This window comes from Cheilinus undulatus, linkage group 18 (genome assembly GCF_018320785.1).
Source record: "Cheilinus undulatus linkage group 18, ASM1832078v1, whole genome shotgun sequence".
NCBI classification, from domain to species: domain Eukaryota; kingdom Metazoa; phylum Chordata; class Actinopteri; order Labriformes; family Labridae; genus Cheilinus; species Cheilinus undulatus.
Window position 1 is genome coordinate 42,210,222 of NC_054882.1, and position 22,061 is coordinate 42,232,282.

Below are 22,061 nucleotides of genomic sequence, written 5' to 3' on the forward strand. Positions count from 1 at the left end.
TGGCCAAACAAAAGCAAAGTGTGTGAAAATTGGCAAGAAGGTGGCAAAAATGGGTTGAAAGTGTCAAAACAGGTTACAAGTGGCAGAAAAGTGGCAAAAAGGGGTTAAAATTGCTAAAAGGTGGTGAAAAGGGTTTAAAAATGATGAAAAATTGGCAAAAAATGTCAAAATAATAGCAAAAGTAGGCAAAAACCAGCAAAAAAGATAGCAAAAATGGGTTAAATGTTGCAAAAAGTTCCAAAAAAGTTGCAAAAGTGGATAAAAAGTATTAAAAAGAGTTGCCAAATTGCAAAAAAAAGCAGCAAAAATGGTTTAAGTTGTCAAATAAGTTTCAAAATGGGTATAAAAATGGGTTAACTTGGTTGAAAGTAGCATGAATTAATAATTTCAACACCAACTTCAACTCAATAATAGCTTGCCAAATGACGTAACTGTTAGCCAGGATGCTAGCGCCAATGCCACTGGTCCAACACACAAACATTGATATCATGAATAAATCACTGCTGGGGAGGGCCCATTCTCTGGGGGGTTTTTTAGGGGCACAGCCAGACCCCAAGGCACACCTTGACTTGCCTCGGGGCACAGTAGTGTGCCTTGCCACACCATTTGAAAACCACTGACTTAGAACATCATAGACGTTTTATTTTGAAATTGATCACTTATTGATTTTCTTTGTGGTCATTGTGCTCTGCAGACTCAGCTCATATCTTAAGTTTCTCTTAGCATGCTCCAGACATGGATCACGGTCTACTCAGCTCTCAGACATGGACAGAACGCTGCACAGGCAGACTGTGGAAATTTCTAGTTAGACTGTGTTTCATCATCTCATTGCACGTTGCATCGCTCTGAGACTCTGACTGATAAAGCTCCAACTACAGCTCCCACTGCTGCTCCAGCTGCAACGCCGACGGCGATACCGATGGGACCTCCTGCAATCCCGATAATCCCTCCGACAGCAGCACCACAGGTGGTTGCCAGCAGGATCGCCGGGGCGGCGATAAAATCATTGTTTCTCTCGGCCTGGGCTCTTGCCTGATACTCGTATCTCTTGTACACCAGCCGCTCCTCCCTGCGATACGCCGCTCCTGCAAGTCTCCCTCTCAGCGCTTCCAGCTCTCTCTGCCGCTTTTCCTCCATCTCCTTCAGGAGGCGCTGTTTCTCCTTCTCTATGGCCTCCTCTGCTTTCAGGAACATTTCATTGGTGTAGAAGGATCCTCCGTTGGCCGTCGTCATCTTGTCGATTTTGTCCAGGAGCTCGTTGATTTGTTCGGGGTCTTTGACTTCGTTGTTGAAGACGTGGTACCGGTTGTAGCATGTTCTGATGAAGGCTTTCAGATCGGGACTCTCTGCCACGTAGCCTTCGATGGTCTGCTTCCTCAGCTGGTCTCCGTGTGTGAACAACACCATGGTGTATCTGGCGGCTTCTTCGCCGAACGTGATCTGGATCATCTTGATGGTGTCCTTCTCCTCTTGCGTGAACCTGCCCAGCTGCAGAACCACGAGGAAGGCGTGAGGACCCGGGGCAGACAGAGAGATGCACATCTTGATCCTCTTCAGCACTTCTTCTTCAGTGAAATTTGTGTCGAACAGGCCTGGGGTGTCGATAACCGCCACCTTCCGTCCTCCGATATTCCCTTTGGCTTTCTGACATTGAGACGTCTGAGAAGATGGAGACAGCTCGGACTCAAACGCTTCCCTGCCCAGGATGGTGTTTCCTGCGGCGCTCTTTCCCACCCCGGTCTTCCCAACCAGAACAATCCGTCTTTCCTCGGAATCGTACCCTGTTGGACAGAGATACACTGTTTATCATGCAGCTAGGGCTGGGCGATAAAGACAAAGATAGGATGAGGATAGAATGTGATGCAATGATCTAAACTGCCATTAATAATACTATCAATGATGTTTTTTAAGAATACCATGGCTGAGCGTGTAAACGCTGCTGTTTATTACTGTTTATACAGAAGCAGATGTGGTAGAGCTCAGCAGCATGGTTCAGGAAGTAAAAGCCCGTTCATTTTCTCCATAGTGGACTTGATTGTGGGCCATATTGTCAGAAATATCCAAGGTAGACTACCAAGCTACCCAAGTGTGAAATGATGGTGTGTGATGACACTTCTCGCGGCTCTGTTTCGTCTAAACTTGGCGCTAATGATAATATAATGACTCTGGGCTAAAATCACCACTACTTCCTTATTGATCAGCCCCACTAAAACATCTGATTAGACCCTCAACTGCAGGACTAGAGTAAGGAGGAAAGAGCAGCAGACATCAAACATCTAAGACAGGGTCCGTTTCCACCAAGCAGTCCACTTTGTCTTTTTTGTGTTTCCTCAGCTTATAGCCATGCAGCTTTGCCTACTGTGACGGGAAATCCATCTCTTTATGGAGATCTGGATCATTTGGATCACCTCAGAAATAAAAGCCGATGTTTTGTGTCTTCATTTGGTACCAGTTTGGCTTTTAAAACGTGGACTAAATAACTACAGAAACGTAAGAAGGGAAACTGGCTCTTAAACGGGATCCAGCTCCTGTCATTTATATTAAAGAGTTGGTTAGAAGGACCGGTTGGCTCATGAACGACACATCATTGTTCAGTCTCATACACATACAGTATACTAAGAAATCTTTCCCTTTTGTTTGCAATTGGGTGGAACTCCTTGCCGCCCACTTTTCTAAAATTTGCAAACTACGGCCTTCTATTTGGCAGAAATGGAGGGAAAAAGACCTCAACATCCCTAGTTTCAGGGTTTCTCTGTTTCTGATGTTGTCGTTCTTTAAAGTCTTCAATAGAGGGTATGCACTGGTGTCCCTTTTAGTGTGTGGCATCACACGGTCATTGGAGATAGGATGGGAGAAAAACAGACTAATATCCACTTACATAATATCCACCAGAAATCCACACTGTTCCCTAAAGGCACCGTCTACCATTGGCACTGATATGTGGTGAGTTTTCTGACATTATATGGACCTGTTAAAGTACGCAGAGCAGAGCCCAAGTGCACACATCAGTCCAGTTCATCAGTGATAGATGTAAACTAAATTAACATCCAAAAGTTTTCATAACAGTAAGCTTTGGATCAGCTGTCTCTCTGTATTTCAGTGTTTACTTATTCGTATTTTATAGTGGTGGGATTTCTGCTCCTTTCAGTGAGCTGGATCATTTGGTTTAGCTAGGCAAGAAGAGCCGGCTCTTTGGGCTTCTAAATGGCTCTTCATTCAGGTACCAGTTATGTTCATTTGACCAGCCAGATTTGGCAATGTCATGACATATAATTGATATTTGTGCTGGTATTTTAGTGCTCAATTTTTTTTAATTGATGAAAATGTCATGCTGCTCACTGTCTGGGCTGTTTGACACACCTGATAAAAACATTACTGTTGTACCATCAGGCTTGTGTCCCTAATGTGAGATGTGCCTGTTGGAAGTGAATGTAGAAAAGATCATTCCTGCTCATCAATCGCATAACACACAAACAAAACGCATAAAAACAATAAAAGTAATAGTTATAATGATATAAAATGGCTCTCAGATAGGATCAGGCTCTTCTTATTCACATTAAAGAGCCGGCTCTTTGAACCAGCTCGTTCACGGACAACCCATCACTATTATTTTAGCTAATCTGTAAATTATCGCTCTGTTGCTGCAGTAACTCGGGGCGTAGCCTATTTCAAAATGACATCCATGTTCCCCATCTGTCTTACTTAATCTAGCTCTATTTTAACTCCAGTTAAACCTTTGTTTTATTTTTAATATGGCAAATTCACATGGCACAGCTCTGAATCTTCATACGATTCATCTTTGCCAATGAGACCAACTGTGTTAAACAGTCCTGTGTTAATTTTGACAGCTATTTCGAATTTAAGTTTTAGATTTAGTCTTTGAATAACGCATTTATTTTTTGGTGATATTTTAGTCATATTTTAGTTGACAAAAACTCAAAAACATTTTAGTCTAGTTTTAGTCATCACAGATCTATTTTTGTTGGTTTTAGTCTAGTTTTAGTCATCACAGATCTATTTTTGTTATTCCCAGTCTAGTTTTAGTCATCACAGATCTATTTTTGTTAGTCTCAGTCTAGTTTTAGTCATCACAGATCTATTTTTGTTGGTTTTAGTCTAGTTTTAGTCATCACAGATCTATTTTTGTTGGTTTTAGTCTAGTTTTAGTCATCACAGATCTATTTTTGTTGGTTTTAGTCTAGTTTTAGTCATCACAGATCTATTTTTGTTAGTCTCAGTCTTGTTTTAGTCATCACAGATCTATTTTTGTTAGTCTCAGTCTAGTTTTAGTCATCACAGATCTATTTTTGTTAGTCTAGTTTTTGTCATCACAGAACCAATGAGAGCAGAGGAAATTCAAAGCTCTAAGTGGATTTGTACGCAGTTACACCAGTGAAACTAGTAAAACTGGTAAGCAGCTTTATTTCCGCAGAGAAGTGCTTAGTCTTAGTCTAGTTTTAGTCATCACAGATCTATTTTTGTTGGTTTTAGTCTAGTTTTAGTCATTACAGATCTATTTTTGTAGGTTTTAGTCTAGTTTTAGTCATCACAGATCTATTTTTGTTATTCCCAGTCTGGTTTTAGTCATCACAGATCTATTTTTGTAGGTTTTAGTCTAGTTTTAGTCATCACAGATCTATTTTTGTTATTCCCAGTCTAGTTTTAGTCATCACAGATCTATTTTTGTTATTCCCAGTCTAGTTTTAGTCATCACAGATCTATTTTTGTTATTCCCAGTCTAGTTTTAGTCATCACAGATCTATTTTTGTTATTCCCAGTCTAGTTTTAGTCATCACAGATCTATTTTTGTTAGTCTCAGTCTAGTTTTAGTCATCACAGATCTATTTTTGTTGGTTTTAGTCTAGTTTTAGTCATCACAGATCTATTTTTGTTATTCCCAGTCTAGTTTTAGTCATCACAGATCTATTTTTGTTATTCCCAGTCTAGTTTTAGTCATCACAGATCTATTTTTGTTAGTCTCAGTCTAGTTTTAGTCATCACAGATCTATTTTTGTTATTCCCAGTCTAGTTTTAGTCATCACAGATCTATTTTCGTTGGTTTTAGTCTAGTTTTTGTCATCACAGATCTATTTTTGTAGTTTTTAGTCTAGTTTTAGTCATCACAGATCTATTTTTGTTAGTCTAGTTTTAGTCATCACAGATCTATTTTTGTTAGTCTCAGTCTAGTTTTTGTCATCACAGATCTATTTTTGTTAGTCTAGTTTTAGTCATCACAGATCTATTTTTGTTAGTCTCAGTCTAGTTTTAGTCATCACAGATCTATTTTCGTTGGTTTTAGTCTAGTTTTTGTCATCACAGATCTATTTTTGTTGGTTTTAGTCTAGTTTTAGTCATCACAGATCTATTTTTGTTTGTCTTAGTCTAGTTTTAGTCATCACAGATCTATTTTTGTTAGTCTTAGTCTGGTTTTAGTCATCACAGATCTATTTTTGTTAGTCTTAGTCTAGTTTTAGTCATCACAGATCTATTTTTGTTAGTCTCAGTCTAGTTTTAGTCATCACAGATCTATTTTTGTTAGTCTCAGTCTAGTTTTAGTCATCACAGATCTATTTTTGTTAGTCTCAGTCTAGTTTTAGTCATCACAGATCTATTTTTGTTAGTTTTAGTCTAGTTTTAGTCATCACAGATCTATTTTTGTTAGTCTTAGTCTAGTTTTAGTCATCACAGATCTATTTTTGTTTGTCTTAGTCTAGTTTTAGTCATCACAGATCTATTTTTGTTAGTCTTAGTCTGGTTTTAGTCATCACAGATCTATTTTTGTTAGTCTTAGTCTAGTTTTAGTCATCACAGATCTATTTTTGTTAGTCTCAGTCTAGTTTTAGTCATCACAGATCTATTTTTGTTAGTCCCAGTCTAGTTTTAGTCATCACAGATCTATTTTTGTTAGTCTCAGTCTAGTTTTAGTCATCACAGATCTATTTTTGTTAGTTTTAGTCTAGTTTTAGTCATCACAGATCTATTTTTGTTAGTCTTAGTCTAGTTTTAGTCATCACAGATCTATTTTTGTTATTCCCAGTCTAGTTTTAGTCATCACAGATCTATTTTTGTTAGTCCCAGTCTAGTTTTAGTCATCACAGATCTATTTTTGTTAGTCTCAGTCTAGTCTTAGTCATCACAGATCTTTTTTTGTTGTCTTAGTCTGGTTTTAGTCATCACAGATCTATTTTTGTTAGTCCCAGTCTAGTTTTAGTCATCACAGATCTATTTTTGTTAGTCTCAGTCTAGTTTTAGTCATCACAGATCTATTTCTGTTGGTTTTAGTCTAGTTTTAGTCATCACAGATCTATTTTTGTTATTCCCAGTCTAGTTTTAGTCATCACAGATCTATTTTTGTTAGTCTCAGTCTAGTTTTAGTCATCACAGATCTATTTTTGTTGGTTTTAGTCTAGTTTTAGTCATCACAGATCTATTTTTGTTATTCCCAGTCTAGTTTTAGTCATCACAGATCTATTTTTGTTATTCCCAGTCTAGTTTTAGTCATCACAGATCTATTTTTGTTAGTCTCAGTCTAGTTTTAGTCATCACAGATCTATTTTTGTTAGTCTCAGTCTAGTTTTAGTCATCACAGATCTATTTTTGTTAGTCTCAGTCTAGTTTTAGTCATCACAGATCTATTTTTGTTAGTCTCAGTCTAGTTTTAGTCGTCACAGATCTATTTTTGTTTGTCTTAGTCTAGTTTTAGTCATTACAGATCTATTTTTGTTATTCCCAGTCTGGTTTTAGTCATCACAGATCTATTTTTGTAGGTTTTAGTCTAGTTTTAGTCATCACAGATCTATTTTTGTTATTCCCAGTCTAGTTTTAGTCATCACAGATCTATTTTTGTTAGTCTCAGTCTAGTTTTAGTCATCACAGATCTATTTTTGTTATTCCCAGTCTAGTTTTAGTCATCACAGATCTATTTTTGTTAGTCTCAGTCTAGTTTTAGTCATCACAGATCTATTTTTGTTGGTTTTAGTCTAGTTTTAGTCATCACAGATCTATTTTTGTTATTCCCAGTCTAGTTTTAGTCATCACAGATCTATTTTTGTTAGTCCCAGTCTAGTTTTAGTCATCACAGATCTATTTTTGTTAGTCCCAGTCTAGTTTTAGTCATCACAGATCTATTTTTGTTAGTCTCAGTCTAGTTTTAGTCATCACAGATCTATTTTTGTTATTCCCAGTCTAGTTTTAGTCATCACAGATCTATTTTCGTTGGTTTTAGTCTAGTTTTTGTCATCACAGATCTATTTTTGTAGTTTTTAGTCTAGTTTTAGTCATCACAGATCTATTTTTGTTAGTCTCAGTCTAGTTTTAGTCATCACAGATCTATTTTTGTTAGTCTCAGTCTAGTTTTAGTCATCACAGATCTATTTTTGTTAGTCTTAGTCTAGTTTTAGTCATCACAGATCTATTTTTGTTAGTCTCAGTCTAGTTTTAGTCATCACAGATCTATTTTTGTTAGTCTCAGTCTAGTTTTAGTCATCACAGATCTATTTTTGTTAGTCTCAGTCTAGTTTTAGTCATCACAGATCTATTTTTGTTAGTTTTAGTCTAGTTTTAGTCATCACAGATCTATTTTTGTTAGTCTTAGTCTAGTTTTAGTCATCACAGATCTATTTCTGTTGGTTTCAGTCTAGTTTTAGTCATCACAGATCTATTTTTGTTATTCCCAGTCTAGTTTTAGTCATCACAGATCTATTTTTGTTAGTCCCAGTCTAGTTTTAGTCATCACAGATCTATTTTTGTTAGTCTCAGTCTAGTTTTAGTCATCACAGATCTATTTTTGTTAGTCCCAGTCTAGTTTTAGTCATCACAGATCTATTTTTGTTGGTTTTAGTCTAGTTTTAGTCATCACAGATCTATTTTTGTTAGTCTTAGTCTAGTTTTAGTCATCACAGATCTATTTTTGTTAGTCTCAGCCTAGTTTGAGTCATCACAGATCTATTTTTGTTAGTCCCAGTCTAGTTTTAGTCATCACAGATCTATTTTTGTTCGTCTCAGTCTAGTTTTAGTCATCACAGATCTATTTTTGTTAGTCCCAGTCTAGTCTTAGTCATCACAGATCTTTTTTTGTTGTCTTAGTCTGGTTTTAGTCATCACAGATCTATTTTTGTTATTCCCAGTCTAGTCTTAGTCATCACAGATCTTTTTTTGTTGTCTTAGTCTGGTTTTAGTCATCACAGATCTATTTTTGTTAGTCTCAGTCTAGTTTTAGTCATCACAGATCTATTTTTGTTATTCCCAGTCTAGTTTTAGTCATCACAGATCTATTTTCGTTGGTTTTAGTCTAGTTTTTGTCATCACAGATCTATTTTTGTTGGTTTTAGTCTAGTTTTAGTCATCACAGATCTATTTTTGTTATTCCCAGTCTAGTTTTAGTCATCATAGATCTTTTTTTGTTGTCTTAGTCTAGTTTTTGTCATGGAAAAATTCTGTTGATGAACATTTTTAGTTGAAGAAATTAACACTGAATTAGACCTCAGACTAATTGTACAGCTGTGAAACATGATCTGTTGTCTTTAAACGCCTGTCCCCTTAGATATTTTACACTATGGTGATCTACTGAAATAGAAAGTCTTAATTTTTCTTTAAGGTGGAAGGTGGGAATAGTGGGAGGTTTAGATCATACTCATCACTAACTGAATGCTACTTTAATAGCCCAGCTATGTTACAGATCCAAACATTTCTGCAGACATATTCCATCATCTGAGGATCTGTCCTGACCGAGGTGAACATCATCAAGATGTAATTATTAAAAAGACAGCACTTCCCTGCTGAAATAAAGCTGCTTACCAGTTTTACTAGTTTCACTGGTGTAACGGCACACAAATCCACCTAGAGCTTTGACTTTCCTCTGCTCTCATTGGTTCCTAACCACAGTTTTTCATTTCCTGAGAAATTCATACGCCATCAGGTTCACAAGACTGCAGACACCCCACACCTTAGCTTTATTTTCCCAAAACTCTCCTCCACTTCTTAATGTGGTCAGATTTTAAAAAAGACTAACTGAAAATGTCTGATGTTTGTTTGCCTACAGTCTAACTAGTTTGTCTTTATTTAAACTAGCTAAAATTCAGTTATCCACCCATATTGTACATACTGTTTTCCACATAAATGTCCTCACAACCATTTTACCGCCCAGCCCTGCAAACAGTGAAGTTCTGTCAAACACAGCGCTGATGAAAATAAAGATTAGCCGCCTGAATTTAAGAATAACTTACACCAGTCACCTCTGACGAGATGATACAGATTCCGTTTCAAACACAGAGCAGTGACACAGCTGGAAAAACATCCTGTGTTATTTTAGGATTGTGTAGAGCTGGTGTTATCCAACAGGTTTCAGACAGCACCGATACTCAGCAACTCAAAGAATTCTCTCAACAACCAATCGAATCGTACGTCTCCTTTCAACACAAAGGGTTATGTAAGACACAGCATTATGGAAAGATGTACAAAAACCACAATGTGATAGAAAGACTTCACAATCAAACATGAAGGAAGATCAATCAAGGATTGCTCTTGCACCTTTTCCACTCAAACTCCATTAATTTAGTTTCCTGCAGTTAAAATCTCATTTATTTTCCTTTACAGTGGGTTTATTATTCAGTATAATGTCATAACCATCTGAGAAACACGAGCGACCTCAGTGTGAATGAGGGGCCTTAAAAATGTAAATCCTTTTGTTTAAAACAGACTTTAAATAGATTAAAAATAGCTAAAATGGGTTAATGGCGAAAAATGTTGGGAAAGGTGATGAAATTGGAGTTTAAGAGTAGCAGAAATGGGTTGGAAGAGCCAAAAATGGATAAAAGTGGCAAAATAAGCAAAAATGCCAAAAATGGGTTAAAGTGTCAAAAAAGGGGCATATTAAGTGGTAAAAGGGATTTAAAAAGTGGCTGAAATGGCATTTAAGTAGCAAAAATAGGTGGATATTTGGTAAAATGAGATGAAAAAATGATATAAACTGGAAAAAAAGGGTTAACTGAGGCAGAAATCGGTTAAACTGGCAAAAATGGGCATATTTAATTGTGAAATGTGGCCTATAAAGAGGTAAAAAGGGGTTAATAGTGGCAATAATGAGTCAACAGAGCCAACAATAGGCAGAGAGTGGCAAGATTTGGTTTAGAAGTGGCAAAAACCGGTAGAAAAAAAGTGGGGGAAAGGGTTTAAAATGGACAAAAACTGGGTTTTAAGTGGCAAAAATGTGTTAAAATTGGCAAAATTGGTGGGAAAAAACAATGACAACAGGTTGAAATCTGGCAAAATTGTTGTAAAGGGGCAACAGTGTCATTTAAAATATATTCCTACATTTTTAAGGCATGTGGAGACCAGAGCATGTGAGCTGAGTGGAGCAGGAGCGAGCGGGGAGCGCGAGCAGAGGGATTTTGGCCAGAGCACGGAGCATTTTTTTCAAAAAAGCTGGACCGGCACCTCATCTTGCTCTCTCTCCATCCCGCTCCAATTTCGCTCCGGTACCGCTCACACCATGCGTCTGAAGCATGTCTCACCCAGAATGCATCTGCAAGAATTTGTATCCGAGAAGCATCCCGTGTTGGTTTCACTGCTCCTGCAGAGAGACTGGGCTTTCCACCAGAATAATCCGAGAGACTTGAGATGCCTACACAGTGCTGATATACTAATAATAACACCACCGTCATTTTTTAAAAACATCAGTATTTCCCAGTGTCTGAAACCGAGAAGATGGTAATGGTAATGCGCTTCCGTGTTTTCGTTGAGTGAGCGGTGAGTGATGGGAGTGGAGCGGGAAGAAACTTGAGTGGAAGGTGGAGCGATAATGAGCGGAGCGGCGTGAATCCCCTCTGAGCGGACAAGCGGGCGCAAGGAACAGCTCTGTGAGCGAGGAGCGGGAAATCTCATCGCTCCACTCCGCTCACATGCTCTGGTGGAGACCCCCTCTCACTGTCTCGTACCCCCAATGGGGTCCCGACCCCAACGTTAAGAACCACTGCTCTAGAGGACACAAGTTGGTATAACAATTTCAGAGAAAACAACTACACTACCCACAATCCTAGAGTGCCCAAAGTGATGCCTGATTGGTGAAGCCATGGAAATGTTAATTTCTCCAGTAAATAGATTTTAAAAAATAAATAAATAAATAGACCAATTATGTTAAATAACACGAAGGTCAATGGCGACAGAGGGTCAGTGAATGCCTCTAGCTATCATTCACCATGAATTCAGGAAGTAGCAATGAATTACGTTTGTCTTTCTCTCTGTTTTTCAATCTTGTTTTTTGTGCTGAATCAAATGTTTTCCAAGCATGAATTTTAGGGATTTCCTTAAATTTCATTGGAGGATTTGGAGCAGGGGTTTTACAGCTGACACCAGAGCTGCAGAGAGGTGGAGGTGGGGCGCTCTGCTCTTTAATGCATTTATACAGTTAAACCTTTCTGTTACTTCCTAGTCCCATCCATGCACACATCCTTCCATCTCATCGTTAATCTGCTAGCTAGGGACATAGCGGGTTTTAGGGGTGCACTGTGCGCTCAACGGGCCAGAGCAAAGAGAAGCTATTCAATTAGAATCTCCCATGTGATCGAAACTAAAAGTTAAGACAACAGCAGGAAAGCTCTAGATCCATGGTACAGGTCTGTATTAAAATCAAAATTTTTTGCAGGGTAAAATTCCTAATCCCATCATATTCCCAGATGAACTTACCTTTATAATACTCCTTGCTCATGTTGAAAATCTTAAAGCTGGAGGGCTCCTGCTGCTGAGCGTCCTTTCATACTATGAATTTACCTCAGAACAACTCATGTCAGAACTTTTGTCTCAGACGTGGGCGTGTCCTCCTCCTTGTCTGTCAGACCGGTAAAACATGCAGGAGGAAGTGCTGCATGCTTTCAACACCAACCGGCACTATTAAACCCCAGAGCTGGAGGAATGTCACTCTTTTTAACCCTTTAATAGACATTTAATTATTTTAAATCAGCATTTATTCACCCTTAACCATGAAACATCCAGTCACACTGATCCTATCTGATCACCTTTCTTATTCTCACTGACCTGCTTGTTTATCTAAAGGCTGCATATTTCAGAGGCCTGAACTCTGACTCACATGTTGTGTAAGAGACAACGTGAAACTCCAGTTCTGTGAGGTTTGTGTGCTACAATTTTGGATGTAAAACTGCAGACATGGTCATGCTAATGTCAAAATAACATCACCAAATCCATTCTCATCGCATCGTATCGTCATCGTCTAGTTTGCATTCATCGTATCACGACAGGGAGGCTGAAGCATTTGGTCACTGTCTGCTGTGCAAAGTAACTACAGTGGCTATAAAAAGGATTATTGGATATTTTAACCCTTTTATTGATTTTATAAATCAGTCATGGCTAATTTAAATGTGCTGTCTTTGACATAAAAATGCAAAAAAAAGTCTCTTTAATGTCAGTGTGAAAGCAGATTTCTTTAAAGTAATGCCAATTAAATATAAAATATATAACGTAAAATAAATGACTGCATAAATATTCATCCCATTTAAAATGACTGACCTAATTCAACAGAGGTCCAGGCAGCTGGTGCTAGCAGCCTCACAGTTAGTGAAATGGAATCACCTGAGTGATGGTAGTATAAAGACACCTGTGTCTGGAAGGCCCAGTCACTGGTTCATCAGTATTCCTGGCTACCATTACACCATGAAGTCAAAGGAAGACTCCAAGCAACTCAGAGAAAAGGTTATTGAAAAATGTAAGTCTGGGGATGGATAAACCCATTAAATCCATCCTGAAGAAATGAAGGAATATGTCACATGTGTAAATCTGCCTAGATCAGACCGTCCTCACAAACTGAGTGGGCGTGCAAGAAGGAGACAAGAGAGAGAGAGTCCACCAAGAAACCTATGACTACTCTGAAGGAGTTCCAAGCTTCAGCAGCTGGTCTGATGAGACCAGAATGGAGACACTGAACACTGACATCACCACAAACACACCATCCCCACTGTGGAGCACAGTGGTGGCAGCATCATGCTGTGGGGATGCTTCTCAGCAGTCACTCATTTTAAATTACATATTTTTATTTGATTAATGAATAATGCCTACTGGTGGCAGCCAATAGCGTAGAATGGCTCTGATTGGTCAGAGCTGGCTCAAACATTTCAGATTGGGGTGCTGCATGCTGTCAGACATGGAGTCTGGCTAATCCATCTGCTTTGCACGGTTAACACTAACCTTCTTTGGTGTTTCTTTCAAGGTTATTCTTCAACGTTTGATTAAAAGCTCAGTTAGGCCGGCCACACACTAGACGACTAGACTAGACGAAGAAAATCTGAAACAATTTTAAAACCGTGGGAGACCGCAGACTTCAGGACAATTTCCAAAAATGTTTCATCTTTAATCCTCTGAACGCACACACTAGACACCTCAGACTGTGAGATCACTGGAGACCACACACCTGCCGACCTGCCTGTGACCTCGCACGATCACGTGACATCAGAAAAACACGGATGTCTGTCGATACCGTCTTGCTGTCTCTCCACAACAGAAGGTCCTGGCGTGTGTTACAGGTGCAGCAACAATCATAGAACAAAGGAAAGACTCAGGACGAAATCCTGGCTGGAATTAAGGTACCGTTGTGTTTATGGTTGTAATTATGCGGTGTAAGTATGTATGATTCGTCTGGTGACGCTACCTGGTGTGCTCCCTCTCATTGGTTGTTGTGGGTACTCTGTCAGCAGCACAACGACCTAGAATCGTAAATATCAGACACGTTTGATATTTATGATTCAGGGTTTGGGAGGCTACAACGCGACTTGGAGCAGTAAATTAATCGTGTTGACACCACACACATGCAGATTACTCAGACAAATAATTGTTTGCGATGAGGCTCCAGTCGGTATACGCCCCCATGATCGTCGGGGGAGGCAAATCTTGCCCCAAATGGGCTTAAAATCCTGTAGTGTGTGGCCGGCCTTAGGTAGTTGGTTTGTCAGGTGTTTGGTATTTATTCTTATAATTATAGTCATTAATTTAAGACAGTGACCTCTTTTCTTCTCAAGTGGAGGCTCTTTAGAGGAAGTTGTAGTCTACAAAGTTTGCTCAGGCGTCTGCAAACATTTTTCCATGTCACAAATATTTGATGTTTCACTGATGAAGTTTTCAATCACATGAAGTTCACATGTTGACATTTGTGTTGACTTCAATAAGGCGACTTCTCTTCGTGTCTCTCTGACCTAAAAATATTTGTGCCGATAAACCGGTTTGTCTCGTCTGAAGGAACAAGTCTCTGTGACTCGACAGAAAACACATGAAGCATCTCTGCTTTTACATTCACGTGTTTCTCATCCAGGTCCTCATTACACGGATGTTTTCTTGCTCTAGTTAATGATGACACACTTATTATCAGCAGGAGAATCTCCTGAGCTCACGCCAGCTTTACGAGAAGAGAGACTCCTTCCTCTGATTGGAAACGGATCAGAGCGGAAACTTTGTTCACAGATTTATTCAAGTCATAAGTAGAGAAGTACCGCAATAAGACTTGGAGTTTCATGGAATTTATTCCATTAGTCAAGAGCAAATTTACACAGTTTTAATGAATCTTTGGATATGTGAAAAATATACATATATTTTAATAAATATAGATTAACAATTAGGATAATTAAGAAAACTGTGACATATTTAATACTGGGAAACTATCCATTAAAAAAGCGTACGATTAATTTATTCAAAATCTAAGTTTTTGTAATCAGGAAATAAGAACAACTGAACAAAATCAGTGTAATGTTTCAATAAAATAAAATCAAAAGTTTTGAAGACCTCATACAGCCAACATGCAGTACCTCCAGCAGCCACCAGAGGGCTCCAGCCCACACCATCAGAACAGACCAACACTGAGGAAATGTTCCAGTATTTGTGTAACAGGGAAATTATTATCAAGCTCCAACATTTCATACAACTCAAACAAACTTTATTCAGAGCAACTTCAGACAAATTTGATTACAGTTCAAAGTTTCAACTAGAAAAAAGTGACGAAAAGGCAGATCAGTGGAAGAAAAAATCCAAACCTCTCTGTCCCTGTATGAAAAAGTAATTTCCCCCTGAACCTAAAAACTGGTTGTTCCATCCTTGGCAGCAATAACTGAAATCAAGCGTTTGTGATAACTGCTGATGAGTCTCTCTCATCACTGTGGAGGAATGTTGTCCCACTCTTCTTCACAGAGTTGTTTGAACTCAGCCATATTGGAGGGTTTTCCAGCATGAACGCCCGTTTAACGTCACACCACAGCATCTCAGTTGGATTTAAGTCCAGACATTGACCAGACCACTACAAAACCTTAATTCTGTTTATTCTGAGTCATTCAGAGGTGGACTTGCTGGTATGTTTCAGGTCGTTGTCCTGCTGCATAACCCAAGAGAGCCTGATCTTGAGGTCGTGAACTGATGGCTGGATGCTGGCCTTCAGGATTTTCTGGTAGACAGCAGAATTCATGGTTCCATCAATCACAGCAAGTGGTCCAGGTCCTGGTCCAGACCATCACATTCCCACCACCATGTTTGACTGTTAGCATGATGTTCTTTTTATCAAATGCTGTGTTATTTTTACTCCTGATGTAACGGGCTGCACTCCTTCCAGAAAGTTCTACTTCTGTCTGGTCAGTCCACAGAATATTTCCCAGAAGTCTTGGGGATCATCAGGATGTTTGTTGGCAAATGTGAGACGAGCCTTTGTGTTCTTTTTTGTCAGCAGTGGTTTTGGCCTTGGAACTCTCCCATGATGCCATTGTTGCCCAGTGTCTTTCTGATGGCTGAGTCATGAACTCTGACCTTAACTAAGGCCAGTGAGGCCTGCAGGTCCTTGGATCTGGTTCTGGGTTCTTTGTGACCTCCTGGATGAGTCGTCCATGCGCTCTTGGAGTCATTTTGGTTGGCCGACCACTCCTGGGAAGGTTCATCACTGTTCCCAGTTCTCTCCATTTGTGGATAATGGCTCTGACCGTGGTTCTCTTAACTCAATAACTTTGTTTCTCAGTAGTTCTTGAATTTCTTTGGATGGTGACATGATGCGTTTCTTTCTGAGATCTTGTCGCCTACTTCATTTTGTCTGACAGCTTCTATCGAAGTGATTTCTTCATTCAACTAATCTGGAGGTCATCAGGCCTGGGTGTGGCCAGAGGAACTGAACTCAGCTTTCCAAGAACTGTGGGTAATCACAGTTAACTCATGATTTAACAAGGGGGGCAGTTAGTTTTTCACACAGGGCCAGAAAGATTTGGACCCCCCTCCCCCCCAAAAAAAATTAAAATAGTTATTTAGAAACTGTATTTTGTATTTACTTGGGTTGTCTTTGTGAGATATTAAAATTGGTTTGATGATCAGAAATATTTAAGTTTGATAAATATGCAAAAACATCAGGAATCAGAAAGGGGACCAAAACTTTTTCATGGCACCGTATAAAAGCAGGTCTCTAGCTAAACAGGAAGTCAGTGACCCGTAGTTTAAGATGTTGGAAAAAGTAGAAATGGTGCATTTTAAAATGCAGAACTGAAGTTCCAGCTCAACCCTCTCAGAAGCATCAAATCTCCCTCTGTCTTTAACTCCAGTACCAGTCAGAATCACTCCAACTGTCCAACACATCATTTCAGAGCATTTTCAACCAATGAGCATTCAGTTTGCAGCTTAAATTCTTTCCAAAACCTCATTTTTTCCCACTATCAGCCAAACCACAGGAAACCAAGACCAAAGAGTTTGGACTCCTGAATTTTAAAACCATGAAACAAGGTTTATTTTTCACACTAAACTCTTCTACGTGGCAAAGGCAGCAAAAACTGATCTGACTGCACGAATGTGTGTCTTTGTAACACATAACCTTCATGTTGCTGTCTCTGCCAGTAGTCGGTGGGTTTAATCTGCTCTTCTGTGGCTGTTAACTCTAACCTATGATGATCACACTAACACAAACAGCAGAGAAATCTCCAGCCTTAAAGCGTCCACACGGAGAAACTCCTAAACTGTCCACTAGATGGCAGTATTGTCTGAATATTACACCTCCACCAGCATCCTTGTCCTTCACGCTGCCCACTCAAGTGTCCAGTATTTACATCCAGTAATTGTCTTTTTGTGACACTGATTGGCTCTCCAGACACTCTGCTCCAACAAGTCATGTCTTGAGGGTCTAAAATTAATTTTCCTGGCTTGGTGACGGCTGAAATGTTGACTCAGAGACACACGCAGCCTCTTCAGCACGTCAAACGCTCGCCACTGTTAGGGCTGTCCGTCATCTAAAGAGCTGCAGACGTTAAAACACAAGAGCGAGCTCGCCGTGTTTTGGCTCCGAGTGTTTAAAGTGGATGAAAGGTGTGAGAGCAGCCAGGTAGATGACGAGTCATTTACATACAGTGACATTTTAAAAATGTGTGTGCCAGCCCATCAGAAAGCGGCGGCCCGTGGGCCGCTCGCTTTGGTGAAACACTCACAGTGATTACGTCTAACGTGGGGTATTTTTAGCTCCTTTGTCTCCACATCTTCATTTTTCACATTTAACACTTTTTAATCAGCAGCTTCTGGTTTCAGTCCATTTAAATCCTGATCACAGCGTCCTGTCAGCGGTTGGAGACGTGGTGGAGGTTTTATTCTGAAAACAGAAGAAGAAAAACAGCAGCAGACTGCTCGGATATGCTTCACCAAGTTGTCCATGAATGAGGCAGAAAGTATGGAAGGTTCTGGAGAATTTACTGGAAATAAAATAATCTCTATGACCATAAATTGATGAAAAATATCCGTTTACTTTTCGCATATATCCTGCTCTTCCACCAATTGCACGGGTCTCTTGCCGCTGCTCGTTTACCTCACGACTCTGCTGTGCCTGAAAGTACCGCCCCTTGTCGCGGATTGGCCCTGTCACTTTCTAACCGGGCCCAAACGGTTCAGATTGGAGCTTTGTAAGATGGATTCACCAGTGAGAAACAAGGAAAAGGGTGTATCCATCTGCTTTACAAGGTTAACTGAGACCAAGGATTATAGGATGACCAGAATGAAAATTTGGGGGAGGGACACGTTAGTGTGCTTTGAATTTATTTATTTATTTAGTTTGGTATTTCATGGGAATTTGGGGAATTTATTTTCAAAGTTTTGGGAATCTGATTGTAAATTTAGGTGGGGAATTTCCTTTGAAGTTTTCCTTTAATGGAATTTTAAAAGAATTTGTCTGTATGTTTTGGGGAATTTGTTTGGAAATTTTTCCTTAATTTTCCACATAATGTTGAGGGGAATTTGTTATTTTTTTCCTAAATTAGGAATTTGATTAGAAATTTTCGGTGAACTAGCCTGACACAACACCTGCACCAGGTTACTCAAATCAACATTTCAACCAAATTGACTGCTTCCAGCTGGTTTTTCATATTTCATTCTCTGATCTCAACATAAACAGCAAAAATCAAAAAGACGCATCTTTTGTTGTTTATTTGATTTTGTTTCAGAAATGAAAACTAGAAAATAAACAGTACTTTCATTCTTTAATTTGGTTTTTAAACAGAAAAGTGACCAGTGAGACATTTTTCTTTTATTTGTTATTCAATTATAAATCAAATATTAAATGAATGAATGATACAGGTATTAACCAAAATCAAATTCTGTTTCCTCTTTTTTCTGCTTTAAATCAAAAACAAAGAAAGGAAAAATGGCGCTGATTTTTCATTTCTGGTTTCTGTCGAGTCGCTGAGAAATGACAAACGAGTGAAGCTGGTTGTTTTCTTGATTTCCAAAAGCCCTTTCAAAATAATTTATCCTTTGGTGCCCTGCCTGTAAGTCTGCAGTCTAATCAACGGATCCTTTTACTGGGACTGATCAGTAAAGAATATCTGTGGTTTTAGCCCAGAACCATCATGTTTTCATTTTCATACGTACGTACGAGACGTCGCCATACTCTGGGACTACTGAGGAAAAAAACGACTCACTGTCAGGATCCAGGACACGACTCTGGTCCAGCTAGCTTTTGGACTTTGGTTTCTCATAAATCTATGACTTAATAAGCTGAACATTTACATTGTTTAAAAAGGAAAAGTGAAGATAAATACTTTGAGTGTCACGTTGAGGATGTTTGGTGTTCAGGTTTGCAGTGATGCCTGACCTCCTGAAGTTTGGGAAAGGCTGCCTCAGCTCTGAAATCAGCAGGCGTTCACGGCAGAAACAGGTCAGAGATTTCTTTAAGTGGACGTGTTTACGCTCCAGAGTGAAATAAGGACAGTTAAAACGGGTGTTAAGTTTCTCAGATTGGTGCTGTTTGTACTTTAAAAGTTTGGAAAGTGCGGCTGATTCTTTATTTCTTCATTGAAATTCAAAGCGAAGCGTCAGACCGCCGTTTGTCACCATGAAGGACGGAGCTGAGAAACTCCATCACATCCAGATGAGCTTTTTATTACCGCTCTGTTCTCATTCCTGCAGCAAAATGTTTCTTCTTCTTCTCCCCGGAAATCACTCCTTCACAGCTCCGCTCTTCTCTCCGCGGAGCTGTGCGGCTCTGACACATGGGCGTGATGGTGGATGTGCAGTTATGCCGATGACAAGCAGGAATAACATCATTCAAAAGTGACGTTTACTGACTACTTCCTAAAAATGTGTTCCATCTGGATGACTTGTAGCTGCAGAGTCGGAGGCAGAGAGACAAACTTCACCCCAACGGTCCGTTTACTCCAAACACGTGAAATTATTTCTGGATTTCAGCTCATAAAACTGCAGATTCCAGCAGGGCACACTGGTGATTTATGCACTCATGGGGCCTGACCAATGGAGCCCATCATTGCAGGGGCGTCCAAACTTCTTTCACTGAGGGCCACAGAAAATATCAGGCTGACTTTGTTATCCCTCCCCTTTAGAGTTTTAAAGTTAGCCAAACTGATCAGTTAAGGCTGAGATACGCTTAGTGACTAAGGACAAACAGCCTACAGCACGCAGCAGTAGAAAACTCTCCTTGGGGGGCAAGTAGTGATTTCTGCATAGAGCAATGACACCAAAAAGGCCACGTTTTGAGCTGTTTACGATTATGCCAAGAATTCAAAGTGCAAAAAAACCCCAACAAAAAACTAAAAATTCTTTATTTCAATGCTACTTTTGCAGTCTGAAAGTTGTGAAATATTCAAAGTAAGATTTAAAATACTCAGAGAAAGTAGCAGGCAGGAATTAAAAAAGCCTCCAGCAGTTTTGCCTAACCCTGCTCAACCAAACAGCCAAATTGTCCCCAATCTAAGCAGTGAAGCAAAAACAGCTTGAAATACAATAATAATAAGTTAAAGGTGACAATAAATGTTTAAAAAGCAACAAAAATGTGTGAAAAGGGGCAAAAATGGGGAGACAAAGTGAAAAAGGGGTCAGAAACTAACATAAAATGTATGAGAAGTGACAAAAAATGAGTTACAGGTGACAGAGTGGCAAAAATGGGCAAAAAATATCAAACAAGTGGTTTATGGTAGCAAAAGGTAGCTTTAATGGGCGGAAAGTGGTGAAAAAGTGCAAAAATGAGATAGAAGTGGCAAAAAGAAGTGGCTAAAATGGGCAGAAACTGGTAAAAAAGTGGTATTTAATAACAAAACGTAGCTAAAATGGGTGCAAAGTGGCAAAAATGGTGAAAAAAATCATTTGACCCAGCTCAGTAGAGCTGATTTTTTGGCTCCCAAACGGCTCTTCATCCGGTACCAGTTTGGTTTAAGATTGTGGAATAAATAACTCAACCTCTAACCCCACACAATTAATTCAAGATTTATTCAGCTGAAAGATTTTATTTTGTTAAAGGGGCTCAGCTAGCATCTTAGCTCAGTACAAGATCATCAAGCTCATCTGGCTAATTCACTCATTCCCAAAGTCTGGGTCGGGAACCACGTGAGGGCCGAGGGAGATTTTTTTCAGGTCGCCATTGGTTTTCAGAATATCTTTGCCACAATATTTAATCTGACATTTATGTCTGTAGTACACAAATGGAAGCTCGACTGTACCACCCTCTCCACCATGGGCGTCCTTAGGCCTTAACAGCCTTTTTGCAGGCATGAAAATCACTCACCTTTCGCCATTTTGAATCCAAAATAGGTGACCTACGTGAATCGTGTAGATGAGAAAATATTTATTTTTGGGGGGGGGGTTGATGGGACATGGAGGTATACCAGAGATGATCAGTGAACTTGGAACATGTGCGCACACCTGAGGGGAGCCTTGTATTTGATAAAAACATTCACTCTTAAAGCACGAGAGCATGGAAATAATAGCGCGAAGGGCCTCAAGCTTTTTTCATTCTGCGGCAGATTGCGCAGTGAGCGGTGTATGGAGAGGCTTGGCTGGTTAGCATGCACGGCCTGTCATACATAAGTGTGGTCTGAGGTTTGTCATTGTCAGGGTCTGTACTTAATGATAATACTGATAGGCCATTTGCACATCTGAGCGACTACATTAAAGTTGTGCTGTTGCACTTTTCATGAGAGAAGTTGTCAGTCTAATTTCTTATATAGCATCATGTGACCATGTATAGATAGATACTTTATTATACATTCATACCGTCTTGTAATTCTGCTTGATTTTTCTTTCGAAATACATCAGATTGATGCTTTTAAATGAAATATTCAAAATTTTCTTCCAGGGGAGCATGCCCTTGCCCTAGAGGGGTCGCATCCTTCTCACCTTTTTCCCCCCGACCCGTTTTCATGCCTGTTTTGGGGGGGAGTTGAAGCTGCCCTAAAATGTCCCTAGGCTACCCCAACAATAATATTAATATTATTAATATTACAATAAAAACGAGTGACGACAATAACTAAGGAATGCACCACACCATTATGTTACTTTCTGTTCAATGTACAGAACTGTGATACTCAAACTGTGGTTCTCAAGCTGCATGTCTCTCTCTACTGCCAAATTTGAATGAAAACTTTTGTATTTTTTAGATTTTCTTCAAACTTTGCCCAAATGTCCACTCCTTTTCTTAATGAGGTTAAGGTCACCGGGCCTCATGGTCAGTCACTGACCACCACAGTCCTTCTTCTTAGCCCACGTTAAGAGTTTGAAACTTTGCAGAGACATGAAAACACCAGGTAGTCATTCTAGTCGACTCCAGCCTGGCTGAT

At 39.5% G+C, this 22,061-nt stretch overlaps 1 protein-coding gene across 1 annotated transcript; it reads right to left on the reverse strand.

Moving 5' to 3' along the window:
* Window positions 1-825: 825 nt before the first annotated feature.
* LOC121525996 (GTPase IMAP family member 7-like) lies at window positions 826-21,020 on the reverse strand. The gene is made up of 2 exons (XM_041812244.1): window positions 21,011-21,020; window positions 826-1,781 (listed from the first exon to the last, which is right to left on the reverse strand). Exons 1-2 carry the CDS (start codon window positions 21,018-21,020, stop codon window positions 826-828), a joined length of 966 nt encoding a protein of 321 aa, XP_041668178.1.
* Window positions 21,021-22,061: the final 1,041 nt, after the last annotated feature.